At 43.5% G+C, this 24157-nt stretch overlaps 1 protein-coding gene across 1 annotated transcript in view; it reads left to right on the top strand.

Annotated features, from left to right (window-relative positions):
* OSBP2 (oxysterol binding protein 2) overlaps window positions 1-15056 on the top strand; it is a 244883-nt gene extending 229827 nt beyond the window's left edge. Inside the window, exons 12-14 of the mRNA XM_066603181.1 lie at window positions 5160-5344; window positions 10785-11005; window positions 12585-15056. Of these exons, the coding sequence (XP_066459278.1) occupies window positions 5160-5344; window positions 10785-11005; window positions 12585-12727 (549 nt within the window). The 3' untranslated portion in view covers window positions 12728-15056. The remainder of the gene's footprint in view (window positions 1-5159; window positions 5345-10784; window positions 11006-12584) is intronic.
* Window positions 15057-24157: the final 9101 nt, after the last annotated feature.

Here is a 24157-nt window from a genome sequence, read left to right as displayed (position 1 = left end):
TTTGAGGTCTAGGGTTTATAGGTTTAGGAGTGTCCTTTATCTGGCTAGGGGACTACGGGATCTGCGACGTCGGCCTGTTCCATCCCCTCTTCTTCTTCCCCAATTCTCTCTTTGTGGTCGTGGGGCCCCTCCCCCAGGAGGCAAGGGCAGACAGGGCCAGTCTTGAATAATCGGCATAGGAATGTCCAAAGCCACGCTGAAGTTGGCAAGATCTTCTGGGTTTCGCAGTACTATTAGGCGGCCCGCATGTCGGACTTGCAGACGGAAGGGGAATCCCCAGGTGTAGGCCATATTGTGCTGGCGCATGATATCCAATAGGGGGCGCAGGGATTTTCTCTTCATCAAAGTGAGTCGTGATAGGTCTGGGAGCAGCTGTACGGGCCTGCCTTGGAATTGTATGGGGCCGGTCTCCCATGCCCTCTTCATTATGGCTTCCTTCACTCTATATTTATGGACCCGGCAGATAATGTCCCGTGGCCGATCTGGGTCTGTTGCTCTAGGGCCTAGCGATCTGTGAGCGCGATCCAGCTCCAGCGGGGTGTCCGGCGGGACCTCTAGGATGAAGTTAAAGAGGTGGCGAAGAGTGTCTTCCAGGTGTTGTGGTTCTATTGTTTCCGGTATGCCCCGGACTCTGATGTTGTTCCTTCTCCCTCTATTCTCCACATCGTCCAGCGAGTCCGTCAGGTATTGTAATTGGAGGGCTTGGGTCTGTAATAAGGCTTCTTGAGCGTTCACTTTGGTCGCCAGTTCTGTCAGGGATGTCTCCACTGTGGCGACTCTCGTATCTACCTGTTGCACTTCTTCTCGCACCGCTGCCACTTCTGTTTTGTAAGTATTTTCAAGCCTTGCAATATACGCTTCCATGTCTGCTTTTGTTGGGATCGCCAGTATATGTGCGCTGAGGGCTCCAATGTCTGTGAGCGCCGAGGTGCCTGCAGACTCTCTAGATGGTGGGTAGGCAGCTGTGTTTGTACAGTCTATGTTGGCAGACTGTGGAGGAGCGCTCTTGTTACTGCCGGGGGGGGCTCTCTTGTTACTGCCGGGGGGAGCGCTCTTGTTACTGCCGGGGGGAGCGCTCTTGTTACTGCCGGGAGGAGCGCTGTTGTTACTGCCGGGAGGAGCGCTGTTGTTACTGCCGGGAGGAGCGCTGTTGTTACTGCCTGGAGGGCCGCTCGTCTTGCTGCCGGGGAGGACGCTCGTCTTGCTGCCTGGAGGAGCGCTCCTCCTCCTGTCGGGAGTGGCGTTCGTGTTACTGCAGGAAGGAATGCTCATGATATTGCCGGCAGGAGCGCTCATAATGTTGCCGGGAGGAGCAAACCAGTTGCCACCATGTGGGGCAGTTACAATCATGCTGGGTGGGGTGGTTGTGTTGCTGCCAGGAGAAGCCTTTTCATTACTGCCAGGAGGCGCAATCAAGTCACTGCCAGGAGGCGCAATCAAGTCACTGCCAGGAGGCGCAATCAAGTCACTGCCAGGAGGCGCAATCAAGTCACTGCCAGGAGGCGCAATCAAGTCACTGCCAGGAGGCGCAATCAAGTCACTGCCAGGAGGCGCAATCAAGTCACTGCCATGAAGAGCGATCATGTTACTGCCAGGAGGAGCGATCATGTTACTGCCAGGAGGAGCGATCATGTTACTGCCAAGAGGAGCAATTATGTTACTGCCAGGAGGAGCAATCATGTTACTGCCAGGAAGAGCAACCTCAGCACCTCCAAGAGGGATGTTTATGTTACTGCCAGGAGGAGCGATCATGTTACTGCCAGGAGGAGCGATCTTGTTACTGCCAGGAGGAGCAATTATGTTACTGCCAAGAGGAGCAATTATGTTACTGCCAGGAGGAGCAATCATGTTACTGCCAGGAGGAGCAATCATGTTACTGCCAGGAGGAGCAATCATGTTACTGCCGGGAGGAGCGATCATGTTACTGCCGGGAGGAGCGATCATGTTACTGCCGGGAGGAGCAATCTTGTTACTGCCGGGAGGAGCAATCTTGTTACTGCCGGGAGGAGCAATCTTGTTACTGCCAGGAGGAGCAATCCTGTTACTGCCAGGAGGAGCAATCCTGTTACTGCCAGGAGGAGCAATCTTGTTACTGCCAGGAGGAGCAATCTTGTTACTGCCAGGAGGAGCAATCTTGTTACTGCCAGGAGGAGCAATCTTGTTACTGCCAGGAGGAGCAATCTTGTTACTGCCAGGAGGAGCAATCTTGTTACTGCCAGTAAGAGCAACCTCAGTACCTCCAAGAGGGATGTTTATGTTACTGCCCGGAGGAGCTTTCTGAGTATGACTGGGGGAGTCTGGATTAGCTCTTGCTACTGGGGTTTGTGGATCTCTGTTGGGGGTGTCCGTGAATGCCTCAGCGCTCCCTCTGCTCTGGCTCCCGCTCTCCTCTGGAGCCTCTGCCCACGTGTGCCCCGCTGCGGCCGCCATCTTGGACGGCGTGGGGCCATGAGACCGCCGCTCCCCGCTCACCTCCGCTGGGCCCCCGCTCACCTCCGCTGGGCGCTCCGGCGGCGCCGAGGAGCGCATCCGCCTCCTCCCTGCACCGTCCCACGTCATCGGGAGCTCCTCCGCTGTCACGGAGCCGTCGGGAGGGATCTCCGCCGGCGTCCCCGCTGGTAAGTCTTGCCCTGCCGGCAGCGCTGGCGTAGGGGACCCGCTCTGCGCAGGGGGGGGATCCCGGCTCTCTGCTTCTCCTGCCGCCCCGTTTCCCGCCGCTGCCATGCTCCGTGCAGGTGGTGGGGGGTCCTCCCGCTGCGCCGTCTGCGGTGAGCCTTGGTGTGCCGCGGCCGCCATGCCAGGCTGGGATTCCTCTTCCTCGGGACGCCTCTGGCCGGGGAAGAACCGCTGGATGCCCGCTGGAGTCGGGCCGTCTGGTAGGTGGGTGTTGCTCCTCAGCGATTTCTTCCTCCTATTGCCCGTTTTATTGTTTTTGTGTGCCATTTTTGTTGGTTTTCTCTGGGTATGAAGACGGAGCCGAGGAGAAACGTGTCCTCACTCCTCCATAGCCAGGCCACGCCCCCAACATGTAATATTATTACACTAAAGAAAGGTGTCCAGGCCCCTCTTGTGCTCTTTTAGTGAGTTCGCCATCACCACGTCCTCAGGCAGAGAGTTCCACAGTCTCACTGCTCTTACAATAAAGAACCCCCTTCTATGTTGGTGATGAAACCTTCTTTTCTCTAGATGTAGAGGATGCCCCCTTGTTACAGTCACAATCCTGAGTGTAAATAGATGATGGGAGAGATCTCTGTATTGTCCCCTGATGTATTTATACATCGTTATTAGGTCGCCCCTCAGACATCTTTTTTTCTAAAGTGAATAACCTCAATTTTGATAACCTCTCTGGGTTTTGTAGTCCATCACTGGTAATATAATGTTGCTGTGCTGCTACATTACTGTTGGCAAGTTGCTGTGTTGCTGCCATTACCGGTGCATTAATATGTATCAGTAATACAGCAGCACAGAGAGATGTTAGCAATTTCTGAGGGTGCGTTCACATGTAGTGGAAATGCCAACGATCCACGGCAAACATCGTCAAATTCCATGCCCGCAGATGATTTGAACCTGCAACACTGCTCCTCTCTCATCATACTGAGCCCTCACTGCAGCGGGCATCCCTCATCCAGCAACCATTACAAAGCACCGTTGCTGGTTAGGAAACGTGGAAGTGGGCACATCACCTGACCGTTGGCACTCCATAGCGGTTGCCTGTGAATGATGTGCACTGCAGTGAGGGCTCAGTAAGAGGCGAGAGGAGCAGTGTTGCAGGTTCACATCAGCTGCGGGTTCGCAGCTGAATACCAGTCAAAATCCACACCAAGTCTGGGGTCACATGGGAAGGAAATCTCGTGGAATGACCGCACCGAAAAACTGAGATTTCCATGGGATAAGCGCAGCTTCAAAACCCGCCAACTTTAGCTGTGGGTTTTGGAGCAGTTTCGCCGTTGGCATTCTGCTGCGGCTTTCTCTCCCCATAGAGAGAAAAAATATAGAATTGACATGCTGCAGAATTGAATTCCGTACTGCATATCAGTTTTCGTGCAGCTTTGCTGCAGTGTGTGGAGGAGATTTTTGCAGAATCTTGTCCACTTTGCTGGCTAATCCCGGGATTAGAAGCCGCAGGCGGAGTAGCCGTGCGGACTTTCTGCATGGAAATTCCGCGGCAATTCCGCTCTGTGTGAACGCAGGCCAATAGTACGAATTTTGATGCGATTTTTGATATTGACATGTATCCGCAGTATTTCTGCTACATAATAACGCACCCTGAATGAGGCTATAACATAAAAAGGGACTTCAGTCCTAGGATATGTTGTGGGGTAACTTTGCCTGTTATTATCTTGCCCTTAAGCACCCCTAATTGACTTCTATGGGGACCTTTGGTTTGCAAATACGCAGAAAAACGAATGTTCTCTTTTTTTGCACAGCCGAAATGTGTATGCCAAAGTAAGTGTATGTGAACTAACCTATTGAAATCACTGGGTTCTATTCTCTGCGTATTGGATGTGCAAATACATCAGTGTGAAGCTGGTCCTACTGCAAGTTCCCTGCTAATCTGGTCAGCCTCTACCCTGCTCTCGCCAACAACCCCACATACACTACTGGTTTTCCTCCTCTACATACAGCTGCTCCAGCTCCATGCTCACTTCTTGGTCACACAGTTCAAAGTGAGCAACAAGAAGACTGAGCGAGCAGGGCTCCTGAGTACTGTCATCCATATTAGAGAGATTACAACTTTGGCCCTCTCTCCCTTGATCTCTGCCAGCCGTGCATGCATCAGATGTATGGACATGCGCCCGGGGCACCAGCCCCACCTGGCTACACACCTGGTATTAGGGCCCTGAAGCTTCAAGCTACACATCTCCTTCAATCCAGCTAAGAATTTGGGGCACTATCTATGCATCTTGAATAGTTACATGAAAAATAATAGGAAAATACTTGTAGTATCCCAATTTGCAAAGCTGATGAAGAACTAACCCCACAGACTGGTGCCAAAGACTTCTTTATTAAATATTGTTTTGTAAGAGTGAATATTTATACATTAATTTATTTAGTTTTTAAGAATTTTAGCACTTAAGAGATTTGCTTTCCCTTGAGCCTACACTCATCAACCTATGTGAAGTACTTTATTGGAACAGTACAATAATTCTCTCTTATAGGTCACTGGAGTTGTGTCAGATGCAAATGGGAAAGCACATTATGTCCTATCTGGAACATGGGATGAAAAGATGGAATGTGCAAAGATTGTGCAAAGTAGTCAAGGCAATGGCAATGCTGAAGGGAAACAAAAGACTGTTTACCAGACCCTCCCTCCAAAGCTGCTCTGGAAAAAATATGCCCTCCCGTAAGTCTCAACAACATGTATAGCTTAATAATTCTGGGTCCACATGAGATAAAGTAATGATCATAGAGGAGGATTGGGGATAACGATAATATGGAGGAAGCGCCAGAGAAAAGATGGATTTCGAAAATCAACAAATAAAATTGTAATTCAAGAAAAAAAAATATATATAAAAATGCAAAAAAAATATGGAGGAGGATTGGACATTTTTCATAGAATCCCATTGAGGAATAGTACAGTACGCCTCTCGCCAGACTGAGATGGCAGTACAGTAATATTGATTTTTAATTTTGGGTGAATGTATTTAACGTCTTTTATTGTACAATGTCTAAAAATGTCTGTGCGATTTCCAGTCCTTATAAGGCCAAATTCTTGGTACATTATCGTACGATCAGACAAGTGTATTTATATTAATGTGGTTACCCCAACTAAGCCTGTTCTCGAAATCAAGCTGCCCTGTCGATACGCTGATTTCTATGGTCAAACCAGCAGGACCCTCACCAATCAGAGGATTTTATGAACTGCAGCATTCTAGCAAGCATCATATCCCTTCATTGTTCACACAGGCACAACTGCTTTTTTGTATGGGCAGCTGTGTCTAGTACTGCTATGCAGAGAATAAGACAACAAGGTGGATATGCTGCTAGTAGAAGCTCCATTTAGTTTATCTTTGGGTTCCCAGTGGTCAGCCTCCTGCCAATTTAACATCGATGATGGCCTAAAGGGGTTGACCTGAGAGGATAACCACTGTTCATATGCCCTATTATGGCATATGGACATCATAGTGTAAGGTTCCCCTCTTGAGCTAAAATAGAGAACCACTCTATAAGGCCTTAGTCAGACGGGCGTTTTTAGCCGCGATTTGCGCATGCGCATGCGTCCGGCGATTTTATAAAACCATTGCTTTGCAATGGTATCGGACACATGAGCGCTTTTTATGCGCTCGTCCGATAAATTATAGAACAAAAAATCGCAGATCGCACCTATCTGCGATCTGCGATTCCTGTTCTCTTCTGTACGTGCACTCAACGGGGCCGGCGGCAGCAGCGCCGACCCCATTGAGAACATATAGAAGACAAATCATTCTTCTCTGCCACAGCTGTAACAGCTGTGGCAGAGAAGAACGATGTTTGCCCATTGAATTCAATGGAGCGGCAATACAGCCGCTCCATTGAAAGCAATGGGCTGCCGACGTGCGCGGGGTGAATTGTCGGGAAGGGGTTAAATATATAAGCCCTTCCCTGCAATTCATCCTAAAATGTGTTAAAATAAAAAAAAATTGTATACTCACCTTTCCGCTGCAGCCGGAGTCCAGCCGCGGCCGCTGTCAGTTCTCCTGAACTGCTTCTCGGCACTATTCAGCCGGCGGGGCGTTAAAATCCCCGCCTGCTGAATGATCTGCCTCTGATTGGTCACAGCCCTGACCAATCAGAGGCCGGTTTCACTCACACACCCATTCATGAATTCATGAATGGGTGAGTGACTGCTGCCTCTCAGCGCTGAGCCAATCAGGGGGCAGGTCTGACTCACACCCCCTTCACACCCACTGCAGGACGGCCGCGCGGAGCTCCGGCTGCCGGGAGAAGGTGAGTATACAATTTTTTTTTATTTTAACACATTTTAGGATGAATTGCAGGGAAGGGCTTATATATTTAAGCCCTTACCGACCATTCATCCCGGGCTCGCCCGCAGCGCATTGCTTTAAATGGAGGCGGCTCTATTGCCGTCCCCATTGAATGCAATGCGCTGGACAGCTCCGGCCCGTTTCTAATGAAACGCGGCTAGGAGCAGATTTTCGGGCGATTTGCGGGCGACTTGCGCGCACCGGTCACGCGATTTGCTGATGCGCATCCATCATGCGATCCGCAAATCACGCGAAAAAACGCCCGTCTGACTAAGGCCTAAGGAGTAGCTTCCAATCTAGGGGACTTGGGCCTCAGTTCTCGAGATTGGTGAGACCCCCGCCGATCAGCAAGTTAATCCCTATCCTGTAGATAGGGGATAACTTGTAATTTTGGTACAACCTCTTTAAGTCTTGGAAACCCTTTATATTGAAAGACTGCAATATATGAGCATGCCTGATCTGAGAGCCCCTCTTTGTCTAGTTGGCACAACCCTCAACGTGTTCTGTTCTGAAGTCGAAGTGTGTGTTTCAGGAACTGCATATAACTAGCTGTCTCGCTAGTTATATGCAGTTACATTCTTCTCCATCGCTTTATCTGTCTCACTAGTTATATCCAGTTGCATTCTTCCCCATTGTTTTATCTGTCTCGCTAGTTATATGCAGTTACATTCTTCTCCATCGCTTTAGCTGTCTCACTAGTTATATCCAGTTGCATTCTTCCCCATTGTTTTATCTGTCTCGCTAGTTATATGCAGTTACATTCTTCTCCATCGCTTTATCTGTCTCACTAGTTATATCCAGTTACATTCTTCTCCATTGCTTTAGCTGTCTCACTAGTTATATCCATTTACATTCTTCCCCATTGTTTTATCTGTCTCACTAGTTATATGCAGTTACATTCTTCTCCATCGCTTTATCTGTCTCGCTGGTTATATCCATTTACATTCTTCTCCATTGCTTTAGCTGTCTCACTAGTTATATCCATTTACATTCTTCTCCATTGCTTTATCTGTCTCGCTAGTTATATGCAGTTACATTCTTCTCTATTGCTTTATCTGTCTCGCTAGTTATATCCAGTTACATTCTTCTCCATTGCTTTATCTGTCTCGCTAGTTATATGCAGTTACATTCTTCTCTATTGCTTTATCTGTCTCGCTAGTTATATCCAGTTACATTCTTCCCCATTGTTTTATCTGTCTCACTAGTTATATGCAGTTACATTCTTCTCTATTGCTTTATCTGTCTCGCTAGTTATATCCAGTTACATTCTTCCCCATTGTTTTATCTGTCTCACTAGTTATATGCAGTTACATTCTTCTCTATTGCTTTATCTGTCTCGCTAGTTATATCCAGTTACATTCTTCTCCATTGCTTTATCTGTCTCGCTAGTTATATGCAGTTACATTCTTCTCTATTGCTTTATCTGTCTCGCTAGTTATATCCAGTTACATTCTTCCCCATTGTTTTATCTGTCTCGCTAGTTATATGCAGTTACATTCTTCTCCATTGCTTTAGCTGTCTCACTAGTTATATCCAGTTACATTCTTCTCCATTGCTTTATCTGTCTCGCTAGTTATATGCAGTTACATTCTTCTCTATTGCTTTATCTGTCTCGCTAGTTATATCCAGTTACATTCTTCCCCATTGCTTTATTAGAATGTAGGCTGCTTTCTCTTTCCTCTTATAAAATCTGAATTATTAGTTTGCACTAAGAAGAAACAAACATGTATTATTGATTTTTGCGGCATTGGGTTAGATCAGTACTTTTCTAATTCTACAAATGAATTGACTTACCTGCATGCAGAGAGAGCTCAATGAGCATTGATGCCACAAAAGGCTCTTTTCTACATTAGAAATAACCATTCTGGGTTTTTGTAGAGCAATTTACATTTGTAAGAAAGCCACTCACAAGACCCCATTTGCACTGACAGATGATCGTTCAAACAACAGTTTGAGTGACAGTTTTGAGCGATCATCTCTGCATAGTCTATAGTAGCTAAGTAGCTACTAAAGAGCTATGCAGGCGGAGCAGGACACCGCCGCTATTGCTCAGCGATCAATACAGCTGTTCTGCATAAGCAAACAGCTCTATTGTTCTCCGCGATTACAGTTCGTGTCCCGCTGTGAACTACCAGAGGGACACAGGCTGTAAGAATCTTATCAGCGCTGCTGACTGTGAGAACAGCCTGTACCGCTGATAAGAGTTCATCGCTCAATTCAAGAAAACTAGAATTGAGTGAGGAACAACTCATGCACGAAAACTGCACGATGTCCGGACATTTAGACCCAAAGATTCTTGCTCAAAAGACGGCTTTGAGAGAATTTTGAGCGAGAAACATTGGGTCTATATGGGCCTTAAATCACAGCAAAGTTTGCTTACAGAAGTGTAAAATACATACCTCTGCTAATACCAGTTTCTTTAAAAGGGTTGTCCAAGATGTGTTTTTTTTTTCTCAAAACCATGTTCCCCATGCAACAATATAGCAAATCACTTTTCCTAACTCTTTATATCTCCATCGCTGCTCGGTCCTTTGTGCCCGGTGTAAGCTTATAGGCTGCAATCGGCCTGTATGGGACGTCACAAGCTGCTGCAGCCAATCACACACATAGCACTCAAGAGCTGAACTCTGTATTTGGCTTCAGCAGCCTGTCACTACCTGTACACAGGCTACTGCAGCCTGTAAACATTACATCGTGGGGAACACATGATAACTGTAATAACTGTGTGTGTTGTCATGCAAATAAATTGCACCATCAGAGCATTCTAGAAGTAGGTCCTGGATCATTTGATGCAAAAAAACTAATGTTTCTTATTAGACACAGATGTGTTTATATAAATTAATGTGATTCAACAAAAATATATTTTTATTTACATGCAATTCATTTAAAGAGATGCTGTCATCAGGTTCATGCTGCCCGAACCAAGGGCAGCATGATCCCGGGGGGATGCCTGTTGCCTCTATGGGAGTTGTGTTCTGAAATGTCTTTCAAAATAAATACACTTAACTGTGAACTGAGCCCCGAGTCACGGGGTGGGCCACGACCGCCTGTACTTCGAGCAGCATGAATCTGATGACAGAGTCCCTTTATTCTAGCATCAGTAGGAACTTTGAAATGCCCGATTATTAAATATTCTGGCTTAATGGGGTTGTGCAGTGATTAAGAAAATTCTTAGAAGCTCAGGAGATACTATAAAATAATAAACAAGCCCATACTCAGCTGTTCAATGCCCTTGCCGCTCTGGTCCTGCCTATCTTCGAGCAGCTGATCACGTGCCATCCAAGCACATTCATGAAGAGCTATATTGAGGAGAGGACACTTGTCCCACATGTTAGTGAGTGCAACAGTCTGTCCATGGAGAATCAACCCTCATCCATCCATCAGTAGCACCATAGAAAAAGGAGATTTGGCACTCAGGGCTTTTAAAAGGCCTGTGTGTTGAGTCGAAATATCACTGGGGGTATTTCCTGACACAACTAACTTATGGTGATGATATACTGACATCCAATCTTCTTTTTCTATGGTGCCATCTAAGCATGTGACTGCTGTGGTCAATCACTGTCCTCAGTGTTGGTACGGCTGGGGCCAGTGACTGACTGCAGTGCTCATGTGCTTAGGTAGCATGCGGGGACCATGGTGGTGAGGGAAATAAGTTAGTTGGAGTTATTATTTTACAGAATTTCCTGAGTTAGAAAAAAAAAGGTACTCGCTGAACAACCTTTAAGTGACACATTAGAAGGAATTACAAACATCAGAGTCTGGATTTCTTCTTATATCTTTGATAAACCAAAACAGTTCCTTTCTTTTTTTTTTTTACAGTGAGAATGCAGAAAATATGTATTTCTTCTCTGAACTTGCCCTTACACTAAATGAACCCGATGACCACACCGCCCCCACAGATAGCCGCCATCGGCCAGACCAGCGATTAATGGAGAATGGCAAATGGGATGAAGCTAATGTGGAGAAGCAGCGGCTAGAAGAGAAACAGAGAGCTGTTCGGAGGAGGAGAGAGGCAGAGGCAGTGGAGGCTTTAGAAGAAGGTGGACAAGTCTTGACTATGTTTATGTGAAGCAGTGTTCCACTAAATGCTTTTTCTTTTAAAAACTTTTTTGTATTGAGAAAGACATTTTCAGATATATACAGAAAAACAGCCGGCCAAAGCAAGAGAACAGATAATGCACAGCTGACGCTTTCAATTGTCTAAAATCCCTTTTCTAAGCGATGTGCGCCATTGTTGTGGCATCCGTCACGTTGCTGGGATGAGTACAGTGCATATATTCATATATAACAAGACACTGGCTATAGTTCAAATCAATTTTCTATGGAACAGTCAAGTAGACATAATTCAAAGAGCAGAAAAGGGAATTGTAAGAAAAAGAAAGGGACGGGAGAGAGGATAATCCCCAACTGGGAAGGCTTTTATGGAGGGAGAGGGGGTAGTCCTTTATTAACAATGCAGAGCCCTGGGCATAGAGAGGTGCGGGCGATCCCTGGGTGCATACAGCCCGGGATATGAGATATCCTTGTTAATATAGTCCAGAATTTCTCATTCTCGTGTGTGTATATATATATCAGTTTTAATAGTCTATAAACGGGCCGTTTCTGGAAGATGTCCAAATTTAATCCAAAGGGACCAGATTTAAAAAATTGTGTGCTTCCGGTTTCCCAGAAAGTTAACACTTTTAATCTATAAACTGATCAACTTTGGCTATGCATTGTTAGGTTTTATGGGTTCCCAGGATACAGCTTGCAAAATTTTGTCTGCTGCAAGTTAAGGCCTCAATAGGGACCTTTCACACGGGCAGAATTATTCTTCCAGTATGCACAGCACGACGCAGAGCTATGGAATTTCGCAACATAATCCACAGTCCTAATTTTCCATAGCTTGTGGTATGTCCTGGGGGCTATTTCCATCCATGTGAATGTACCCATAAAGATTCCAAGGCTGGAAAGTGTTGGGTATGAGGTGTAAAAGACAGAACTCTAGTGAGCAAAGAGTGAATATATATGGTGTTTATAACATTTGCTCTCCCTTACGTCTACTAAATACTGTCTGAGGAGAAGCTTAATAGGATCCAAATTCACACTCTGGGATGCTGCTTGATAAACATAATTGCATCCATTATTTTGCCACTACTAGTGCAACTATGCTGAGTATATGGTGGTCATTCTATTGGATGTTTCCAGGATGCCTGTGATGAATACAGTTGTTCCAAATGCCAGTTCTTACTGCTTGCTATTATGTATTTATGTGTCACCTATTATTCAAATGAGGGATATACAACAATACCTCTGTAGCGCCAGGGGCTTTCAATTCCCAGTCATTGTTACAAGGCTTGTATAAAGAGTCTAACATTGACTTGCTGGAATGCTGCCTTCCAATAGGTGGCACTGTAGAGGTATTGTTGCACCTCCCTTATTTGCATACTACCCAGAGAAGCATAAATGGCTTCATAAGTCTCCTCATTCACTCACTTTCTAGGTGCTCTCCCTAAGGAGAAAAGATAGCATTCCTGATCTATTATAGTTACACAAAAGTATTTTGATATATATATATATCTGCACACATTTGTTTTATAGCATTCTGTGTAAAATGTCCTATTCCATTCACTTTTGCAGGTAATGACTATGAAGGATATCAGCCATTGTGGTTTGAGAGGAAGGTTGATCCACGCACCAATGAGCTCATGTGTGTCTATAAAGGAGGATACTGGGAGTCCAAGGAAAAGCAAGACTGGTCCAAATGCCCTGATATTTTCTGACAGAGGCTGGGACAGCAAAAGCTTCCAGATCTCGCTGTCCTCCATGAGGGGGCTGCACAGACCAGGCTAAGACTCTTCAACGCTCAGGAACAGGCGGCATGGGCCGACTTCCAATGTGAACCAAGCAGAAATACAAACCAAAATACACGCCAAAATAACCACATCCGAGCGGGAAAATAAGAAGGGGAACAGGGATCTGAAGCGGATTTTCTAAAGATTTTTGTTTTACAACAGTGGAATTTCTTTTTTTATCAACTAATAAGAGTTGGAAAATAAGAATATTTATTTTATTGCTGTTTATTTTAACATTTGCTATATGTACACGTATATACATAAATGTATAAAGATATAAATATATATATAATTGGGCTTTGTTCTATAAGGGTTTTCCTCTAGTTCTGAAGTCAATCTTTTACAAGTACAATCTTAAAGCTTAGTAAATGAAGGTACTCTTAGCGATATTATTTATTTATGTACATTAGATGCATATTCTTGTTAACAAATTATAATATGCTTTTAATTATGGGCAACGAGCAAATCAAAAACTCTGATGATAGCGGCCATTTGTACAGTTCTTGAAAACTTTGTACACTAAGTGATGGGTCCGGTATTTGGTTACAAATAAGATCACTGTGTAATAACATTGCTTTATTTTTTAATTGACTAGTGCACTTTTATTGATACTTTTCCAAAGATCTCAGCCCTCTTCTGCTAGGTAATTCTGTCCATGTTCTACGTAGAACAGGGTGCAATGTTACCCCCAAAGGACAGCACTGCCTTATAAGCCTGGGCTATTAATGAGTAGTTATCGAAAATAGTTTAATTTCAAGGCATAGTTCCAACTGCTTTAGTTATTATACTTTATTCGGTATTGGTAAGGATATAATGTTGCGTACGCTAGACCTCATGCACACTGCCTCAGTACAGATCCGTGTTGTACAAATCCATAATAGGATGCCTGTAGGCTGCTATGTAGGTAAATAATATTTTTTTTCTCTGGGATCTATAAGAAAAAAGTGCTATTTGCCAACACATGCAAGCATAGATTTGCGCTGTAAAATGCACCCGTTTCTGATGTAATAAATAGTAAATCTGTCAGTTTGCAGAGGCTCCACCCACATATCTCGACATTCTTGAAATGTGGCAAATATGGTGTATGCCATAATTTGCAACTTTAATAAATTCCCCCATTCTTTCAATGATAAGATACGATGCCCTCATGCAGCGGCACATAGAGGTCTCACAGCTCTGTAATAACCCATTCCATCTGTAAGCTTCTACTGCATCACTGGCTTTCTTTGGCTATTCTGCTGGGCTTAGTAAGATTTCCCCTGGCGCACAGTGCACTGTATACATGTATTGGGCACATTCTGGTTCCTCCATGCGCCTTCTCATAAATGTACGCCAAGTCCAACCTGGTGTATATTTCTGGTACAATTTACGCCACTTCTAGCATAAATTATACATAAATCACACCCCTCTGACAAGCCCCACCCACTTTTTTCGAAATTTGCAGGGCCAGTGCAAAAAGCGGAAAAGTCATACATTTTTGCACAAATACCCATTTGTGAAAAAATATCCAACCTTTTTACGTCACAAGGTGGCATAAACCCTTTGAAGATGTGCTATCCATGTGAACATGATCTGAAGTGATGCATCTGTACAGCACCAGCAGGTGGGGGTATTGCTGGGGTCTTAAAAGATCAGGGGCACAATCCTCAAGATTTATGTTCTCCCTCCTTCTCCCACATAGTAATAATCCTCTTTTGTGCCCTACACACAGTGTTAGACCTATCATCTGCACATAAGTATCTTTATTTCTTGTACTGTAGAAAAGACTGCAAGAACCTCCTCCACAGTACAGCCTGGAGTCTGACGTTTCCTACTTGTGTGACTGATCACATGCTCATGACATTATCAAAAGTCCTTCGGATTCTCTAACAACCCTCCTGCACATGTGACTGGCAACCTAAACATCACATCATAGGTTCTTTAGCACTAAAGATGTTTCTTCTTCTGAAGCAATCATCTGATTCCATCTTTTGACTGCAGGCTGATCTAGTGCCACCTCCTCATTTCACCTGGGGCACATGCCCCTCCTGAACCCCCTTCCCCAGCTACACCTCTGCCCTAGGGTCTCTGTGTCCCGTTGTACAGGGTCTGTGCGTGGCTTTGTTGTGTGCATGAGGTCTTAGTCTAGCCACAGTTCTAAAATGTACTTTGCATCTCCTGAATATCAGACACATTAATGTTCATATGCAGCCTGGAGGCTGTTATTGTAAGTGATGTGACCAGTACTTAAGATACAGTAAAAATGTCTTATCCTGTACTCTTACTCCTTTACTGATGTACTCAATAAGATTTATAGAAACTGAGAGAAAATTCTCTTCTTTTAGAATACTGTATGGGGTAATGGTGCATATTTGACAGTAAAAACAGTATAACTGAACAGTGGTGTTAAGCTGCTCTTATGGTTGAATAATCAGCATTATTACCTTTTGCCATTTATTTATCCTAAACTGTTAGTTAACATGAATCCAGATTTATGACCTATATAAAATATAGCGGAACACAAAACCACCACAGGAATCTGATAACAATAAGGTAGCGTCAAACCGGCGTAATTGGACAAACACGTATAAACCAACAACAAAAGAATGCCATATTAAAACAATATTTTATTGTAAACACATTAAGGCTGCCTACACAGTGGCAAGAAAATCGATGTGAGAGTGCGAAAAAATGCAGAATTATAAAACCTATGCTTTTCAATGACTTCATTCCAATTTGCAATGTTTTCTCTCATGAGATGTTGCAAGATTTGGAAATCGTTGCCTGCCCTATCCTTCTGCATTTCACTATTTATTTATTTTTTCTTTCTTCTCGCCCATGTTACCCTATGGAGCCTCCATTGTATTGCACTGCACAAACTTGTGATGTTTGTGCGATGTGATGCATTTTTTAACAATAGAAACTCCTATTGTCATCTATCGCGCATGAAAATCGCAACCGGCAGCGATTTAAGAGTGTTTTTCAGGAAAAAGCATCTTAAAAAGACGAGTCGCCATAGGAAAAACCCTGAGCCACGGGTGAAGAATCACAAGACAAATATTTTACCCACAAGAGGGTATATATAGAATAGCAATTAAAGTGCAGGTGCAAACTAATAAAGCAGCATATATAAAAAAAATAGGATAAATGCACAATTATAATGAGAGAAATAATTAAGTCAATAGTCTAGGGTGCCTCACACCATGGCATCAGCCCTGACTTGCGTTTCGGCATAGATGCTTTTGTCTTCATCTAATGTTGTTTTAATATAGCATTTTTGTGCACTTCTTTTGTTGTTGGTTTATGATGAACCCAGATTTAGCAGAATACTCAAATTAAACTACAAGAGACTACTTGATACTCCTTTAGTATATTGCTGGTGGTCCAAGCTCACGGATACTTCCCTCCTACAACACCCCCCCCCCCACCCCCACCCCTCCCTCACTCCTTAATTCCACTGTCATCTACTAATATTCAGTACTGTGCAAAAGTTTTAGGCAGGGGTGAAAAAAAAATCTGCAAAGAAAGAATGCTCTTAAAAATAGAAGTTTATTAGTTTTGTTGTCAATTTAACAAAATGCAAAGTGAATGAACAAAAGGGAAATCTAAATTAAATCCGTATTTAATGTGACTGCCCTTGGTCTTCAAAACAACATCCGTTCTTCTTGGTGCACTTGCACACAGTTTTTGAAAGAACTCAGCAGGGAGGTTGTTCCAAACATCTTGGATAACTAACCATAGATCTTCTGTTGGCTAGCTTAAATCCTTCTATGTCTCAAATAGACTCGATGATGTTGCAATTAGGTCTCTGTGGGGGCCAAATCATCACTGCCAGGACTTCTTGTTCTTTTTTACACTGAGGATAGTACTTAATGACATTGGCTGGATGATTGGGGTTGTTGTCCTGCTGCAGACTCCTCCCTGGTAGTATTGTATGATGGATAAGTATCTGCCTGTATTTCTCAGCATTGTTGTAAAACAGCCCCAAACTTGGAAAAAAAAACCTCCACCATGCTTCACTGTTGTCTGCAGACACTCATATATCCATCATGCTTCACTGCTGCCTGCAGACACTCATATCGCTCTCCATCCCTTCGGAAAACAAACTGCCTTCTGCTACAGCCACATAGTTCACATTTTGACTCATCAGTCCAGAACACCTGCTGACATTTTTCTGCACCCCATTTCTTATGTTTTTGTGCATAGTTGAGTCGCTTGGCCTTTTTATATGCTGAAGGTATGGGTTTTTGGCTGAAATTCTTTCATATAGACCACTACTGGCCACACTTCTCCTAAAAGTAGTCTCAGTAGTTTCTGCTGGTTCTGAGCTGTTGGCACTGCTGAGCATCTTCCGATTTCTAAGAGAAGCAAGCATGATGTATCTTTCATCTGCTGCTCCACATTTCCTTGGCCGACCACTGAGTCTATGGTCCTCAATGTTGCTTGTTTCTTTGTGCTTCTTCAAAAGAGCCTCAATAGCACATCTGGAAACTCCAACCTCCTTTGAAATCTTTGCCTAGGAGACCTCGTGCCGTTGCAGTATGACAGCACATACTTATCTGCCCCGTAGGCATGTGGGGAGCGTAGTGGGGGAAATAAATGGGTGAATATTATTATTTTACAGCATTCCCTGAGTTTATAAGAATGTTACTCACTGAACAACCTTTAAGTGACACATTAGAAGGAATTCCAAACATCAAATCTTAGATTTCTTCTTATATCTTTGTCAAACCCAAACAGTTTTTTATTGTTTTACAGTGAGAATGCAGAAAATATGTATTTCTTCTCTGAACTTGCCCTTACACTAAATGAACCCGATGACCACACCGCCCCCACAGATAGCCGCCATCGGCCAGACCAGCGATTAATGGAGAATGGCAAATGGGATGAAGCAAATGTGGAGAAGCAGCGACTAGAAGAGAAACAGAGAGCTGTTCGGAGGAGGAGAGAGGCAGAGGCAGTGGAGGCGTTAGAAGAAGGTGGACAAGTCTTGACTATGTTTATGTGAAGCAGTGTTCCACTAAATACTTTTTCTTTTAAAAACTTTTTTGTATTGAAAAAGACATTTTTAGATACATACAGAAAAAAGATGGCCAAAGCAAGAGAACAGATAATGCACAGCTGACACTTTCAATTGTCTAAAATCCCTTTTCTAAGCGATGTGCGCCATTGTTGTGGCATCCGTCACGTTGCTGGGATGAGTACAGTGCATATATTCATATATAACAAGACACTGGCTATAGTTCAAATCAATTTTCTATGGAACAGTCAAGTAGACATAATTCTAAGAGCAGAAAAGGGAATTGTAAGAAAAAGAAAGGGACGGGAGAGAGAATAATCCCTAACCGGGAAGGCTTTTATGGAGGGAGAGGGGATAGTCCTTTATTAACAATGCAGAGCCCTGGGCATAGAGCGGTGTGGTCCCTTGGTGCATACAGCCCGGGATATGAGATATTCTTGTCAATATGGTCCAGAATTTCTCATTCTCATATATATATATTAATCCATAAGGACCAGATTGAAAAAAGTGCATTTTCAGTTTCCCAGAAAGTCAGTTTTTGTGGTTCCAGGAGGTCTGATGTGTTCCCAGAACACAGCTTGCAATATTTTGTCTACTGCATGTAAAGACCTCAATGGGGACCTTTCACACAGGCGGAATTATTCTCCCAGCATGCATAGCATGGAATTCCACACCATATCCAGTCTTGCCGGGGTGTATGACCTGTGGCATGAAACTGTCTTCCACAACCTCACCTTTGTAGCAGGTGGGGCTATTCCTCAGACAGTTTCAAGCCATCTACACAATGGTTTCTTTTTTTTCAATTAATGTCTGTATTCCAGCCTACATATGAAAATAGTGATCATTATCACTTGTTTGATAGAGCTGGTTAATCTTACACTTGACAATAATCCTACGAAATCCTTGGCTTTTTCCAAGTTTACGTAGAAGAATTGATGCTGTTTTGAAGCCAAAGGGCGCTCATACCAAATATTCACTCGATTTTAGATTTCTCCTTTGTTCAGGCACTTTGCATTTTGTTAGTTGCCAAAATAAACTATTAACACTTCTTACTTTGCAGCATTCTGTACACACCTGCCTAAAACCTTTGCACAGTACTGTATGTATAATCTATTCTAATTCACTGTGGTTTCATAATGGAAAACCAAAGCTGCACATTCAGGTGATAAAACCCAGAGACATTTACAGGACACTGATGGCAGTGGATGCTCTACATATACATTTCATTTACTAGTTTTTATTTCTCTTTTTTTTTGCTTAATTAGGACTGTAAACAACCAGAAAAATGGACTCCCGGTAATGTCTATTTTTTCAAATTCTGTCATGACACATTCAAGAGTTCATGTCAAATTATTTTTAATATCACCATCTAAATGCAGAATGTGCATTATTAGGCTTAGGTTTTTAATAGAATACACCGTTTTTATATTAAGTATGCCTTTTTATACAGACATCGTGGTGAGGTAGCTACAGTGACTATTGACAGTAGCTCTTTCATGCATTACCTACTCCATACGTTACCTGTCGGGAAATCGCGGGCCTATAATCTACCCCATATAGTGTGTAATAACTAGAGTAGTTTTAGACATTTCACTAGAGATATTCTTCCTAATACTATTACAGCTGTATTTTTATATATCTATATAACCATGTAAGGATCAGTGAACATGTATATAAAATCAGGACTATACCAGGGGCCTCTTACGTATAACCTGTGCCACATTATATAATGAAGTAAGGGTCCATGGCACACTTTATTCTAGCACAGAGCCGTAAATGGCAATTCATCCAGAAGCTGAATGAAGGGGCAGAACTAACTACCTGATGGCTGGTGAATCATGCATAATGAGGGTCTTCCAACAAATTACATCTTAAAGTTAGCCAAGGACATTCATTTTTTTCATAGCCAATCCTATCAATTCCATCTAGAGATAGTGACAATCTATGGGCAGGGCAGAACCCCAACATCTACAATTGGGGGTTCACAAGGTTAACATAGATTTGAATTTTAACCTGTTGATCCTTTCTTTCCCATGGAGATAAGCTGTATCAAAGAGTTCTGGTAACTGCTTATCCCCCTCAAATGTAAGTTGGGTGTGCTAGTTGTTGGCCAAACAATCATTCAACTAACTGACAGCTATGTGATGTCTATGGCTAGCTGAAGGCTATGTTCACACATCTCTGTGCTGGTGGGCAATTGTAGTACAGCACCCATAGAAGTGTATGGGGAATATAAGTTATCTCTATGGCTAAACTTTCTTATGAAAATTGAGAGTTTTTTGTCTGATTTCATATAAAATGTGACAAAAAAATCTGTCAAAGCTCTTTTGGATGCCTATTACATAACTAGTCTCCACTGGAGTAGTTTCATATAGGCTCAGTGGACATGACTCTGATGTGTCCTTGAGGTCTAAATGGGGTTTCCACTTGTTTTTTATGAATGCACAGCTGAATTAATGATGGCATATCCTCAGGATAGGCCCTGAAAATCTTGCCAGGACCCCACTGATCAGCTGATCCAAGGGGCTGGTGCTCATCAGCTTGAATCAGCTAATCATTGCAACCACTTCAGTGTTTACATCTGTGTACGATCCTGTTAGTACTCAGTATGCCATATTTCTATAGTGGCTGTTCTGAGTACTGGGGCCTTATCGCATTCACTTCAGTGGCAGAAGCCAAGAGTGCTCAGAACAGCCACCATAAAAAAACTGCATTTTGAGTATGAACGGGATCGTACTTGGATACACATTGAAGCAACTCTAGTGCACAGTTGAGTGTCGTGGCCCTTTCTATCAGCTGCGGTCTCCGGTTGTGGGCTTCCACTAATCACATTTTGTTGGCCTGTTCTGAGAGTAGGCCAACACATTTTTAAAGGCTGGATTAACTCCTTCAAAGTAGAGAAAAGTTAAGCTTCCCAACAGAAAGCTCCTTCCATCTACTTTACCATCAATTCATGTGTAAAAAAATAATAGATACAACTAACCTGTGCTGCTCCCAAATAAAATGTGTATCCAAGAGAATCAACAGTCACAGAGGAGTTACAGGATTAGTAATGGATCTCGAACGTAGGCGCCAAGAAGTTTTCACAGTCATGGATACCAAATGTCAAAATAATGCTACTTGCGAGCCTGTTGGAAAGATCCACTGACCATGTGCTTATTACTAATCAAACAACACCACTGTGAATGGCAAAGTAGCAATACGGAAACAAGAAGAGACCGGTCTCCAATCGTCAAGTGTGCCAGACCAGTGTATCCCTCCATACTTCACTACTGATGGCTGGTCTCCTCTTGTTTCCTTACTGCAACTTTCAGACTGCATGTCCTAGAGCTTGCCATGAACACTGGGAGTGTTGGATTAGTAATATGCACATGGCCACTCAGTCTTTCTATCAGAACTGCAAGTAACAATATTTTGACATGTAGTAACTATGGCTGGAAACTAGTCCTATAAATCATCTATGACTCTTTATATTAAGCTGTGGAACAAGTTGGCGCTATGCAAATAAAGATTATTATTTTCTTGGGTACGCATTTAATGTGGAGCAGTGCAGGTCAGTTGTATGTATCTGGTTTGATTAAAGAAGGTAACCTGCTTTGAAAGACACTTTGCTGCATTCTCCATATAATAAAGAGACATTCTCAGAAATTATTTATATTTTCTGTTTAAAAATGAATAATCCCCCCCCCCCCCTTCCTTCCGGAAACCGCAGATCTGATATCAGCTGTAATTGATTTCAATGGGTTCTTTCACATGTGCGTATTTTGCGTGCGCATAAAAAGATAGAACATGCTCTATCTTTGTGTGCATTTGTGCACCAAAGTTCCCCATTAAAATCAATGGGGCTTGCGCAAATGCACGCGAAATATGCAAAAAATGCGTGAAACACGGCGTAACACATCTGGAACTAATTAGTCATTTAAGTTGTTCGTTAGTTTGCTGGGCGACTATGACCGTGTCCTACGAGCAGAAAAAGTACAGCAAAATACGCCAACGTGCACAAAAAAGCCTCGTTCATAGCATAAAAAAGTTGCATATGGCATGGGCAATTGCGCTTTCGTCCATCTGAAGCCGGCCTTACATAGGCTGCCTGTCCACGGGCAATGATCCACTTGCGATAAATCGCCTGCGGATCACGCTCTGTAAAGCTTTTCATAGGATTACTATGGAAAGCGCAGCACTGGCGTCCACGAGCGGAGAATCATAGATTCTCCGCTCACGGGATTTAAATCGCCTATTGCCATTATTCTCTGCGGTGAGCCTATCTATTATATAGGCTCATCTCGGAGACCTGTCAGTGCTCCCCCTCCTCCCTTGCGGTGGAATATCGCTAGCGATATTCCGCCTCGGCCGTGGACAGGGGGCCATAATAGAACCTAGAGTGAACAGTACTATGAGCTTCTTTACTTGAGTCTATAGGTTCTGTTTTTACCTGGCACTGCCAATTAAAATGTCCATGACTTCAGGTCTGATTAGTATATAGTAAGTTGCTGTCTACACTTGGCATGTTTGAATAATATGGATATATCTCCTATAGGGCAGGATTATCCCATTCTTCAACTCCTCGATCATCGGGAGTGTTTCTTACCGATCCTAGAAATGTGACTCTGGTTGGAAGTGCCGGGTTCAGGACTTCTCTAATATGTGTGTACTTTCTGAACTTGGCTGAAGTTTTCTTGTTCTACACAGTAGTGTTTATATAGGATCTTGTGGTGATCATTTTATAGTGCCTGAATCTGCTGCCTTCAAACATCATGCAAAGCCTTTCAATCACAGCTATGTCACAATAGTGAGATTCTTGCAGGTAGTTAAATCTGTAGAATATTGGTGTGGCCAGATATTTATCAGCGAGCAGCTCCAGAATACTGTAGTCTATTAATGCAATATAAGAAAGTTTTAAGAAGTACAGGTAGAGGTACGAGGTCATAAGAATCTCCTATTGTATCACTTATAGAAACAGCAGTGCTCAATAAATCCTAAACAAAATGTGTAGAACTCAGGTTGTAGAAGAGAGTGACTTATAACACAACAGTGTACAACTTCTGGTCCCATCACTGTGAAGTCTCAATGACAAGATGGGATGGAGGACTTGGGGTCAGAATAACCAAAGGATGAATGTACATGAACTGGTTAATGGACTGTGGATGATGCTGATTGTGAACTGAACTGTACTGTCACAAACCTGGTGGTTGTACTGAAATGTGAATAAAGGAGAAAAGCTGTGAAGCGCTGTGTTTTCCTACATATAGGTCTTTATGCTCCAGAAAATGTGATTCCCATCTCTCTGACACCAAGTTATGGAGATTGTGACATTTTGAACGACTGTAATAAAAGCACAACCTGTTTTGTGGCTCAGACATAACCACACAAACCCATCAATAAATGATACGATCAGATTATGTTGTCATGCTTCTATCACAGTGTCAACTTGATGAGGGATGAACGGAGTCCTTCATACTGGGTAATGGGTATTCATTCATATAGACCAGTGATCTGGGCAATAAAGGTCATTGGCCGCTTTCCAACTACTGCAGTCATGATGCACTTGATTTTGGGTGAATATGATGTATTTGAGGAACACTTGTATCCCTTCTCTTTCTTTTGCAGGCCTTGCAGTTAGATTGTATGGTGTGCTCTAAAAGCTCAAAGGCCTGTGTACGTCCCATCTGACCAAAGGGAACATATCTTGTGGTAGCAATGGACGTCAGGCGTCACAGGCTCTTTCACACTAACTTTAGGCAGCAAGATGTTTTTTGGTGGCCTGTGTTTAAAGATCTTTTCACAGACTACAGGATGTTATAAATGATGCATTCTGCAAGCCATATAGGGTACATGCGCCCTGCAACTATACTATTTGATACTCCCACCTGTAAAGGGAACAACCGTATGTGTAGGGTCTCATATGCTGTAGTAGCCGCCACACGTCAGAGATGCAACCAAAAGACCCATGGTATGGCGGCTTGCAAATGACTAATAATTGCCTTTTGCTGCCATTAACAATCGAACAGTCAGATAAAAAATCATTTGTAAGCTGCAGGGACTTGCATGACTGCAGGCTCTTGGCGACATCATGACCATTATGTGAACCCAAAATGTCTACTTCCATCTCAGGCAGATATACAAAGGATTGGAGTTGTGGAGTGATTAGATGAACGGTCTTGCCACCCGAGACCCTAAAAGTGGTTCCACACTTGGCCTATAAAAAGGCTCTTTCTCTGCTTGTGTAGAGCTTGTTGACCGCTAGACGCCTCTATGATGCAATCAAAGAGATTTCACCCGGTTAACAGAGTTCGAGAGGGGCGCATTATGGGGATCTGTTCAGCTGGATGGGCTTATCAACAAATTGCCCGCCACCTGGG

The sequence above is a fragment of the Eleutherodactylus coqui genome, chromosome 5, assembly GCF_035609145.1.
Source record: "Eleutherodactylus coqui strain aEleCoq1 chromosome 5, aEleCoq1.hap1, whole genome shotgun sequence".
Taxonomy (NCBI): domain Eukaryota; kingdom Metazoa; phylum Chordata; class Amphibia; order Anura; family Eleutherodactylidae; genus Eleutherodactylus; species Eleutherodactylus coqui.
This window is presented reverse-complemented; position numbering and strand designations above follow the sequence as displayed.